The sequence below is a fragment of the Aulonocara stuartgranti genome (genome assembly GCF_965226115.1).
Source record: "Aulonocara stuartgranti genome assembly, chromosome: 5".
Classification (NCBI taxonomy): Eukaryota; Metazoa; Chordata; class Actinopteri; order Cichliformes; family Cichlidae; genus Aulonocara; species Aulonocara stuartgranti.
Window position 1 is genome coordinate 24,326,913 of NC_138943.1, and position 12,599 is coordinate 24,339,511.

A 12,599-nucleotide genomic window follows, 5' to 3' on the forward strand; every position below is an offset into this window, starting at 1 on the left:
TTATATTTGATTAAACTCGTTCCGATCCAATCTATTAATTAACTAGGAAATGCAAAGTGCCCGACTTGAAAGCCGATGTACAAAATTATATCATGTCCACTTTGATATTTATTTATTTATATTTTATACACCACTATTTTTTTTCTTCGAATAATCCATCATAACCCTTTATTATTGTAGGTTGCTCTTCCCCCATTTTACGCTAATATTAAATCTTTTCACTTTATCTTCCTTTCAATGCAAATTTTTGATTGTAAATGAAATTTCGCCTCACCTAAAGGCTACTACGACACACGTACGCGTCACGCTTCCTCTTTCTGTTTCCTCCACAATTTTGCCTTTTCACGCCATAAAACATAAAACGTCCCATTTGATTGAAATTAGGTACTTGGTAATTTATTCAGTGAAAGTGGAGGATATCGGTGTCAGGTTTTTCTATATAGTAAGCAAATGAAATTCCACTTTTTACACACACACACGCACACGAATGTACGGGCATATTTGTCTTATCAAATTTGAAACGACTGAAGACTGAAATTGTGTTAGAATGTGTGCATTTGAATTCTAACATTAAGGGTTGCATATTAGGTCACACTGACCACATCGCATATTGTTTGCGTGTCACTTCTGTGGCCCAAATATGTAAATTTCAACATACCCATATGGAAAAGAAATAGTAAAAACTTATATGTGATTTACTCATGAAAGTGGCCACTTTCTCATTACTTTCATATATTGTTTTAGTAAGTATCCAAAACATACAAGTTTCATTATATAATTTTTCAAGGGATCTTATATCTGTTTTCACTCTTATATGCTTTTCATACAAGTTTCACACAAGACAGATACAAACTTTATAAGATTTATATATATCTTTTCCATATGGGTACTTACGTCTCAGTTTACTCATCTGTTTCACCTTCATGTCATGTGACTGTGTCCCAGCTGACACCCTTCATCCGTATTCCTCAAAAAAATTTCTCTGCTTCTCTCTTTCTTTGTCCCTCTCTGCACCCCTCACCCCTCCCTCCCCCTTCACAGTGAAGGTCATTCTAATAAAGAGCTCTCGTAGGACAGAGCTGCTAATTGCTCCGCGGCGCTCTAGCTGGTTTCAGATCCAAATAAAGGCACATCGCCTTTTTCAAAAAAGCTCCTTTCCTTGCCCTGCATTCCTCCACCGCCCTCTTCACCTCTGTTCCACCATGTTAAGTACAATCTGAGTAATATTTGTGTGAACCGTATTAGCCTGACCCTCAGCCTCCATTACCTCTCAAGACAGAGGGAAGAGATGAAGGTAAAATCTGGGATTTTGTACCTTCATGATCACGGGGTGATTTTCAACTGGCAAATGGGCACATGAACATGCACGTGCACAAGTTTTACCTCTTTAGGAATGTACCGTACAACCCGTGATCTTAGGCTGAGATAAATGAGGTGTGCATGAAGCCCATGCTTTCTACAAATATTTGTGTGTGTGGTGCGTTTATGTATGTGTGTATCTTTGTTTCCAGTATTGTGAACAGACAGCAGTCTCCAAGCTGGTAAATCACTTACTGCACTCTAAAAGAAGGGTCGAGGTGAAGGCAGGAGTGTATGTTTGCCCCGGTCATACACACATACGGAGCGATCTCATCGGTGCGGAATGTGCTGTGTGTTTACCTATGGCTCCAGAACCCACCTGACCGAGGGAGGCTAATCTTTATGGGCTCTGTAAACAGGGACTTTGTCTTCTGAGAACTGCAGGAGGGCAAGAAGACACACAATTCACACAGCATGCAAACATAGACGTGCACAATAGATAGAAGAGGCAAAAAGCATACTGCAAGTTAGCATACATACTCTACAACAGTACACAGAAAGGCGCACATGCATGTGCAGAGACACATGCACACGCAAAAGTGCTATTAAATGCTTACCCAAACTAAACACCATATGGCAGACAGTCCTGCAGAAGTATAGAAAAACTCCTCGTGTTTTCATAGTGAGGGATTTTCTTATCATTTGCACTCTGAGCCCCCTCTCTTCTTCTCTCCACTCCCTAACAAAAGCACCGGCTTCTTCATTAGCCAGCTGCACAGCACAGTGGAGGTCAGAGTACAGGCCAGTGCTGCTAGCTCCTCTTTCTGGGTTGATGATGCTCTTTGAAGCCAGTCAGTCAGCCAGCCAGCCGGTAGTAGATATTGGCCCACATCTGACTGACTATCTGTCTGGGATAATGGAGTTCACCTGTTAGCACTGGAGCAGGGCCAGGGCAGCCGCAGACATCTAGCATTAGCCCTTTTGCTGTTAGCCAACCTGTTAGCGCTGGCTGACAGCCAAAGTAGCCCGGAGCAGTGCTGCTAGCAGCTGCTAGCTTTAGCTCTCTGCTGAAGTCTACCTGGCTGGTATATGTCTGGTTTATGCACACACGTTTTTTTGTTTTTCTTTTGTGCCTGTGTGTGAATGTAGTGTGTTATTTCCTCACTTCACCTTTGACCTCATTCTTTTTTTTTTTATTGAAACTAATACACGTCAGCTCAGAAATGCCACACAGATATCCCTCCTATTCCTCTTCCTCTCATTCTCTTCTTTCGCTTTCTTCTCAAGGATAGAAGGAGAAGACAGCTTAAGATCTCTGAAACATCCACAGAGGCTAGGTGAATATTTTTGGATTAAACTGAATGCAACAAAGCAATTCGGTGTCTTGACAGAGAACTGGTAACATTTTGTTAATAAGCAGTGAAATAAGGCAAATATAGTTAGCACTATGAATATGCTTCACAACAATGCATGCTCTGTTGACAGTAATTAGTTTAACTGACTTTAGAGTGACTGTTCTTAACAAGTCTGCTAAGCATGTGCTGACACGCACACGGTAGCCTCATTGGTTAAATAGTCATTTGCTTGTGTAAAAAGGTAAAGCGTTAGGTGCTTTGATAGCAAGATGTTGTAGAACTCCTCCAATAGTCACTGCTTTATTTATTAAAGCAAATATATCTACTTATTGCTTTTCATTTCTTTCTATTGTTTTACACCCAACAGCAGAGTATGTCATTGTGGCAGATAAGTACAATTTACTCAGTGTTTCGGGTTGTGTTTCTCACTCATTAACCAACAAATGGATTTATGAAGACATAAGTGGCCAGATCTGATAGTTGGATTTGTTCTGGCGTTTGGGGTTAAATCAGATTCCCTCGGGGATAGTGTCACAGTTTATTTAGCACCGGAGTCTGACAGCTTGTTGGGTGAGAGTGTGAGAATATGGGCGTGTAAGTGTTTACTAAATCATGATCTGTCTTTGCATGACAGTGTTCCTGTCCTTGTCAAAGCGCAAATGTAGAGCAGCTTAGGCTCTTTGTAATGTTTTCAGGAGACAAATCCTTTAGCTTTCCCCAGTGACAGTAAATAGGACGTTCTCTGGACAGAGTGACAATAACGACAGTGATTCCCATTCCTTCCTCCGAGACTGTCATTTGTAATGAAGTAAAGTCCTCGCAGTTGTAACAGTTAACCAGATATTTTGTGCATCCACAGAGCCACTCTTTGTCAACTCTGAATTGAGATTCCTGATTACAAAACGGGTTAGAGCTGTGGCTCCTCAGATACTGTCTTCAGAAGACAGTCTCACTTGCTCACAAATATTGATTGAACTATCAGAGATCATAGACATAACCTATGTGGGTTCTATTTCAGGGTGAAAACTTTAATGTTTTCCAGGGTTGAACCTGCCACTAGTTGCCAGGCATAACCAGAGGGAGAAAGACGGCATGAAGAGAGCAGGAGAGATAATTCAAGAGTCAGATGAAAGTAGATAGATGATGGAGTGTAGATACTGGTACAGACATTTTTTCCCCCTTACCCCCTCCCTCCTCCACTCACTCTCCCTCCCACTCTTATTCCCTCAGTTCTTTGCCTAATAAGCAGCGTTCCTGTGAGCTGATGCAAGGCGGAGGAAACAGAACAGGCGTTCTGGGAGTGCAGGAAATATTCCCACATGAGGCATAACATGATAAAGACTTATTATCTCACTAAGCTGCTGTAAACACAGATGCACACATAAATACACGCCGTACACAAATCTCTCCCCCCTCTCGCACAAACACACATGCATTCGCGGAAAGTGAAACCGGTCCGGTTTTACAAAGTTCCTGATGAGCAGTGACCAGGAGGAATCTGACAGAGCAAATACCACAGACAAAGCCTGGGAGTCAGCCGCGGTGAGCCAGCTTACTGGGCATTTGGCTCGGCTTGTTTGAACTTCACACACCCAGAGCAATGGGAGGAAACAGAGTGAGAGTTTTTTGTTCTGATCATTATTATTAATGCTGTGTTTTTGGGAACATCTGAACAAGCTACAGTACGTGTTGCAACAAGACTCGTCCCAACGCCTCTCGGCTCATCAATCTCACCAGACGCACACATAAACACATGCACCAAGCGTTCGCAGTGAGCTAATCCATTACAGTACAAAGGTAGGTGTCAGCCTCTTAGACAAACACACACAAACACTCACGTATACGCCAGAGTCATCAGAAACATGTTGAGTCCCATTACCCTCCTTCTCTTCTCCATCCCAATTAAAAGGCAAAAGAGGCCTTTTATTTCCCTCTCTTCCAAACACATTCTTTATCTCTCTGATCTGCACTCCGCCCTCCCTTGCTCAGTCCCCTCGGGGTAGTGGGAATGTCTCTCCCCACACACTCTCAGGTCAGGGGTTCAGCAAGAGAGGGTCTGAGCATGTAGCGAGATTGAGAGAGCAAGAAAGAGGCGCAGATTGAGAGCGGGGTAGCGGGCTGAGGCAGGCCTTTGCACGGGCAGCTCCTCTTCGCTGCCAGAAACACTTAAATGTAAAAATCGTGTGTGTCTGTGTGTGTGTGTGTATCATAACCCTAATCAAAGACTTCAGGGTAGATTTATGCCCCTGCCTTTTTCCCGACCTCCATTACACCAACTTATATACACCCATTACAGGATATGACAGAGTACACACCCTTTAGATGGGCATACCACCACACTGGCCTGTGTGTGTGTGTGTGTATAAAAGACAAGGCATGTGCTTGCAGCTTTAAACACTTCCCACTTTCCCATTAGGTCCTTGTCCACCTGCAAGCTCCATCTCTCTGTCTGTCTTTATCTCTCTTCCCCTCATTGCTAATAAGGTCAATGAGAAAGAGTAAAAAGCAGATGGGTCTACAGTACATTACGGCATGGCACAATATAGTGTGGGATAGATAGCAGACCGGTGATTCATGCGTAGTGAAATGTGTGATGATGTGAGGAGTTTTCTACCGCAGTGCAAAGTCAGTGGACTGTGCGGCGAGATGTGTTGATCACTCAGCACTATGCCTTGCTTCATAATATTACCTCAGGGAGTAGTTTGACCTAGCAGGGGTCTGGATGAAGGCGGGAGGAGATGAGGGTTGGGGTGGGGGTGGGACAATGAAAAAGAGAGCGAGAGAGCGCACTGAGGAGAGGAGTGAGGTTGGAGATTAAGTGACTAGCTTTAAATGTCACAATAACGCTCTACTTCTCACTCTTAACTTCACAGGCGGATGGGTGCCAGGAGGGAGACAGGGGAGAGTTAATGGGGAGGAAAAATACTGCAGTGTGATTTGTGGCTCTCGAATGGCGCTGCTTGTTAGGGAAGAGTCTCGAACTGGTGAAATATGTCAGTAAGCACCTTGTACTTTTAAAGGTTTAGCTCGCAATATTTAAAAAAATAATAATATGTATGGCAAAAAATGGTCTCGCCACAGTGGCCAAACAGTAGCTCGTCTGGGACTGAAACCGGAGAGAGGTTTTCATATAAACGAAGACATTCTGAATCCTTCTCATAGAATTCCTCGATGATCCACGTTCGCCCGGTGCGCTTAAGTGGCACTGATAGCTTGCATGGATTTATTTCCACGTTCTAAGGCCTTGAGACGCTTGCCTCCAATACTTTTGATTCTATCCCCAGAAAAAAAAGTGATATAGAGTGGAACTGACACAAAAGAGCGGAAAATTTATATCCGGGTTTTGCAAAACCTTTAAAAGTGGAACCAGACTATCAGCAGGGCTGGAGACCTCATCAATGAGAAAACCTGTTTTGTTTTGTTTTTTTGGGGGGGGGAGTATGATTTGAGAGAACTGACCATTTAACAAGCCCATCCACCTGCACACACTTGTAACCTCCCCCTACATGCACACAAACATGCTAAGGTCCCTGTCCCCCAGCAAACATTTGGCAGCATTCCATTAACAAAGCCACCAGCGATTTCTCACCCTCACCTGCTGTCAGAGAGAAAAAAAATATGCACACACACACTCATGTTCACCTACTCTTGCCTCAGAGGAAAAGAAAAGTTAGATTCTCCCATGAAATAGCTTTTATTGTTTCCCCAGAAGGCATGGGTTGTACGCCTCTGAAACAACACACACATGCGTTACACGCGCGCACACAGACGCAGACGGCAGGTAGAATGCCTCGATGGCGTTTTGTGTACCCACTCCGGAATGCTGAAGTAAAAGCAAAGAGAACTTTCCCCTTTTAAAGTGTGCACTTGCATGTTTGTGTGTGTCTGTGTGTGTTAATTTCTAAAACTGGATGAGGCAGAAAGACGAGATTGAGCTTGTCATTAGGAGTTCACAGCCTGCGTGCTTGTGTGAAGGTTTGTTTTGTTTTGTATTAGCTGAGCTTGTGTGTGTTCGGCGCACGCAGAGTGTGTGTCTCTGTGTCTCCTCTCTCCCACGCTCGAGCTCCTAACGATGGCAAATGCGCCTGTGTGTTTGCGAGGCGTTGTTTCTCAAAAACAACAACACATCCAGGAACGGCTCGTTTTGTCGGGTTTTGTGGAAGGAACACGCTCTAATTAGAGAGGCCCTCTGAAGGTGCATCAAACAGATCTTTCTCAAAGAGCAACCAGCTCATGTCTCACACAGCGCACACATGCCACCTCTGATTATTGGAGAAATGTGTGTGTTATTTAACTATATAGCAGAGTATTAACAGACTTGTCAGTTTAGATTTGCTGCACATGTGATCCTAATCCATTGTGTATGCTCAGAGACACACACATTTACATGGAGACGCACACAAAAAAAGTGTCTGCTTTAGGTGTTGCTTTGTGGCCTCTTGGGCAGGTTTGTGCATGACCGCGAGCCCTTTTTAGAAAGGAAAGTGTATATGCACGTATACGCACACTGTTCTCTCTCTCTCTCCTTCAGCATAACTTTAGTTTCCCAACTTGATCCGTTCTATCAGATAAGAGCTGAAACTGCCCAGGTCAGTTTTGTTCAACCTGTGACACGCCCTTCTGTCCTCAGGTGCCAGTGATGATGGTGGAATCAGCCTCTGAGACCATTCGTACGACGCCGTCCAACCAGAACGGAGTCAGCAGCCTCAGTAGCCAGTCGGATGGAGGGGGCGGTAGAGAGGGTGGGTCCAACGGAGACACCAATGGAGAGATCAGCCCAGTTGACTTACTCCACCTGCAACAGCAACAGGTGTGTGCTTTAGTGTTGCATATAAGTGTGCGCATGTTGTTTTTAGGCCTTTGTGGGGTCTCCCTATGGGTGTAATGCATGCTTTTTGCACTGTTTCCATTTGTCTATATGTACTCATGAGACTTGTTTTGCAACCCTTGTGCAACTCGTGATTGTATATATGGCACATCGTATGGAGCAGCATGTACACGTGAGGTCATTGCATAACGTACAGATGTGACAGCACTCGAGTGGCCACACAGTAATAGTTAGCTTTGTGTGTGCGAACAGTGAAAAGCTCTGACAGGTTGGCTGGTCGTTGCTTTAATTAGCCACTCTTCGTAATGTGCCAAATAATTCCACTGGGACACAGTTCCCCGCATTAATTTCTACTCGTGAGATTCCCAGTGATGGATATTTACACAGTCCTCACAATTCTGAAGAAGAAAACAGGGAAGAATGAGCTATTGTAGGTAAGCTCTGTGTGTGTGTACATTTCAGATTCTTATTTTTATGACACACTCCATATAGCACTCGGATGTGTGTCCATAACGTCTGGAGTTATGCTATTCTTCTTCTGTCTTTCTCTCTCTCTCTCTCTCTCTCTCTCTCACACACAGACACACACACACACACACACACACACACACACACACACACACACACACTGGCCACTGCGTCAAATGGAATTTCCAAACTTTTCCCGGAACTTCTTGGATGAAAATTTTATTTCTCATTCCCCTCAGAATCCACATAACTCTCTACTGATTACTGTCTGAAGGACCCTGGACCTTTACACGTACTACAAACTTACAAACACACACACACACACACAGAATTTCACAACTTTTTTTTCATATAAAGGTCTCTACACTAGTCATTTGTCCGTAAATACACAAAAATGTCCGCCATGCTGTCGTCTAATGATCTAATGGTGGAAACTTAGTGATTCACGTTTTTCAGTAAATGTTGAGGCGTTTTCTTTATTGAGTAGATTAATAGATAGAACACATTTTTGTCCTCCTGTTTATTTTTTTTATGCATGCTTTGTATGTTTGCCCGTCACAGAGGGTCAGTGTGGGTTTCTGGGTTCTTTCTAGTGAGGAAACCCAGGGGGGGCAAAAAAATCAGGGTTTCCTCCCTGCTGCTAAAATGATTCCCCCCTAATTATAATGATGGAGCCTTAGGTGAATGAAGAACACTCGAAGCCCTTCACTCCTGTCCTGCCCTCCCTCCTCCTTCCCATGACTGCATCCTCACCCTGCTTCCTCAGCAACCTTCAGCCGAGGACACACACACACACAGAGACACACACTGCCACGCACAAATGCACACATTTAAACACCAAACCTGTAGCTCATACAAAGCAGGTCTTTATTCTCTTGGACGTGTCTATGCTCTCTATGTTTTTGCACCTGTGTGTGTGTGTATATAGGTGTGTGTATGTGTGCGTGAACCCTGGTATTTCCTCTCTCGAGCGGGTTACCAACCACAAACATAGCTCCCTCTCTCTTTCCATCTTTTTCTCTTCCTCTCTTTTGCTGTACTAACCCCCCACCCCCCCACCCCAGCCACTATGGACCATGAAAGACAAGCACAACCTTTCCTCCAGATCCCAACGCTCACCTCACAAAAATGTTACATCCACATATGTGACTGTAAATTTGCATTGTGGTAGTTCTTTATGAACAGCTTTTTTTTTTTTTAGTTTAACTTGATTCTCGCGAAGTTGACTTGTTAAGAGTTAAAGGTGTGGTCTTCCTGTGCTATACATGTTTGTGTTTTTTTCGTCTGGAACCATTGTGTTCTTTTTTACTTGATTTATGGGTGTTTCACAGCAATGCATTTTGGATTGTGAGGCGTAGTTTTTGCATACATGCGATTATGTTGAGGACTCTTAAACATGTGTCTGCTTAAAATGCTATTAGAATCACCTGTACCGTGTCTTTTCACTGACTTAAGATTCACGCGTACATTTACAAGCTTGCGTGCCACCTTCAGCCCTTCGAAATATCACAAGCCTTTGTTTCCCTTCACACACCTCCCAAACTCTCCGCTCTCGTTGCCTCACTCCCTGGATAAGATTAAAGCACCTTGGAGTGTTTATTTCTTTGATAGGAGCTGAGTTTTTTAAGTTTATCTTTTATCTTTCATCTGTTTTATTTTTTAAACTTTGTTATTATTAATATTTTATCCATGTTTAAATGAAAGATCTTAGAAAATATTAAAATATACTATATGTAGTTTAAATGCAGCAGGAGTTAAGATGTTATTTTTGTTGTTGTATCCTAACTTTTATTAAGAGTGAATTTTGTTATTTAACCTCCTAGGACCTGCCGTCTACATATGCGGACATCACATTTTGGGGCATTTAGACCAAAATACTCAATTTTGCTCTACATGGGCCTGATATCCACTTACGAGGACATTATACTGCTACCGTTCTATCAAAATTTTAAATGAATATCCTCATATGTGGCTCTTATTTTTCTTAAAAACAAAAATAAGGTAAAAAAAATAATCTGGTAATTCTTTGTTTTTACATTCATCTGCCCCAAATATGCCCAAATATCAAAGAGAAATTAAAAATGCATGCCGTGGAAGAGTTTGGGTCTTAGGAGGTTAAAAGAGAACATTATACTTATTTTAAGACATTTTCATACGACTTTACTAAGTTTTATTAGATTTATTTATTTCATAGTCAGTCTTTAAAAACTAGAAGGAAAATGTCTTAGCTTTAGATTTCAATTTAGGATTTCTAACTTTTTAGTCTGTACTGGTCTTTTGATTTTCGTCCTTTCATATTCAGACTTGATTGTAAAATAATGGTGTATATATATATATATATATATATATATATATATATATATACATGCATACATTTTTTTTTAACTTAAGACGCTACCTAAATCTCATGGACATACCTCCTGCTCCCTATCCTCCTTTTATCTCCACGCTTGAGTCTCTCACCTGAAGCTATAGTGTAGACCAGCGTTGCCAATGCGCACTGGAGCAGAAAAGATATACACACTGACATACTGGGATCCTGACAGCTCAGTGTTGTCAGAACACAAAGCCATCTTTTCCTTGGGCCTCTTGGGAACCTGAGAGAAATCACAGCCATCTCCAGCCATCAAACCTCTAAACTGGCCTCTGTCTTTGGAGTCTAATTTTTTTATTTTTTATTTTTGTCTGTCATAGGTAGAGAAAATCAGAAAGATAGGAAAGTAAATGATGAGGGATAAACAGAGAAGAGAAATTGGAAGATGGGACTACCAGTCAGCAGGAATGAAGGTAAAAGGACGGGTGAAGAGGCAGCACTGGGACGGAGAAGGGGGGTGGGGGTGGGGGGCATTTGTGGGCTGGAAAGAAGAAATAGAGGGATGAGGGAGGGGTGTAATGCTGAGACGTGTCAGAAAAGGGCGCCTGGGCCTCCCTGTGGAATGTGGCCTGTCTGCCTCCCCAGAAAGAACAGAGCAGGAAAGAGGGAAGAAAGTGAAAAGGGGGTGAAGACCAGTTTTGCCCCATCATCGTGGAGAGAGATGAAGGGAGGGCAAGGAGGGAAAACAATGAGCCGAGTTACAGAGCGAGAGGAGAGCGAGGTGGAAAAGTGAGAGTGCGGTGGAGAGTGTATGGCAGTTTGTTGAGGTGCCGGGTGTGGACGTGAAATGATGCATAGCAGAAGAGAAATGTAAGCAGGATAAATCCTAACAAACCTCAAAGTGTGTGTGTATGTGTGGCTGGGTGGAGGGTTCACTGACGAGAACCAGGTGTCTCCTATTCTCTCCTTCCGTTTAAGTCTCTCCTACCACCTTTTTCCTTGTTTTTGGCAGATTTTAAGTCTATGCTGTACGTTGCTGCCACCCCCTCTCTCTTCTCACCCATTTCTGTCTCCCCCCCCCCTCCCATTGCTGTCAATTAATCGCTTCTGGTGATGAGAGGAAGAGAGGAGAAGAAAGTAGGAAAGAGAGTGAGATGGTGACAAAAAGGTGCCATTTCCTCTTGGCAGGGCTACTCATCAGTTGCCTAAACCAGCCAGACAGGAGTTTTTCCCCTCTCTCTTGTGCTTAACTCACTCTTACGCGCAAATAGAAAGTGAGAAGCAGACTGTAGCAGTGGTCTCCATCCCCCAAGGGTTTAAAAGGAACATTGGTTGAGAAAAAGGCAGTTTTAGAAATTGGTTTGGAGCTTCGATCCCCACTCCCATTTGTCATGTTCTATTTTTTCCTCAGTGCTTCCCTCGTGTTGCGCATGTGTGCACGCTCGCACACACTCGGATACTAGCGATCTTTGTCACGCTCGCTTTTTCGTATACGCTCACACAGACACATATAGGAAGTTACACACGTGCACAGAGCTGATGTGAGTTAATGAAGGGTGTAATTAAGGAGCCGCAGTGATGACTGGAGATCAGGGGGAACCGATACAGATCTCAGATATACACAAACACTGATGAAAGATAGCTGTTTTGTGTGTGTGTGTGCATTGTGTGTGTGTGCACGTTCAAGAGTGAACATTTGGGTTTGATGCTGGGAGTGCTTTGCGGACAGATGTATGAGAATGCTGTGTGTGTGAGCATGTTAACAGATGATGAGAGATGCTGGATGATTCATATAACGTATGGCTTCCTGTTAGATTGGCTAGACTCGGTAATTATGGCCCGTATGAATGGAGGTGGGGAGGTTTTGAGCCATATGGGATTCGCTAGCTTTGGCTGAAAAGGCTTTGCTGAATTATGGAAGGTGAATGTTGGTCACTGGGACTGTTGTGTCTTGTTTGACCTCCAGCACTCAACAGAGTTCAATTTCAGGTCAGGAGTGCAGAGCAGATTGAGGTGAAGGGGTGACTTGAAAAGAGAAGGTAGATGGGAAAAGAGCATTTCAGTTACTGTTTCTGGATTATTAGGAATAATCAAATTCAGCTCCTTTTTAGTGCATCTGCACAACAGTTTATATACCAATGCATTTTTCTTGCCTGTCTGCATGCATGCATGCATAAACCCATAACTGTTTGTCTGTCATGTGTTCTGGTCACTAAATCAGTCCCACTCTTCTCCCTGAGTGCTGTCACCTCCTAAAAGCTTTCCCTCGGTCTTGCCCAGGCCTTCGTCTTTATGTGGGAGGTCAGTATGGTTCACAGGTCACCAGAGGTCATGC

At 43.3% G+C, this 12,599-nt stretch overlaps 1 protein-coding gene across 4 annotated transcripts in view; it reads left to right on the forward strand.

Moving 5' to 3' along the window:
• Positions 1-12,599, forward strand: part of foxp4 (forkhead box P4) — a 92,242-nt gene that overhangs the window by 26,183 nt on the left and 53,460 nt on the right. For all 4 annotated transcript variants that reach the window (XM_082533120.1, XM_082533123.1, XM_082533121.1 and 1 more), the window contains exon 2: positions 7,285-7,464. In XM_082533120.1, coding sequence (XP_082389246.1) covers positions 7,285-7,464 — 180 coding nt within the window. The remainder of the gene's footprint in view (positions 1-7,284; positions 7,465-12,599) is intronic.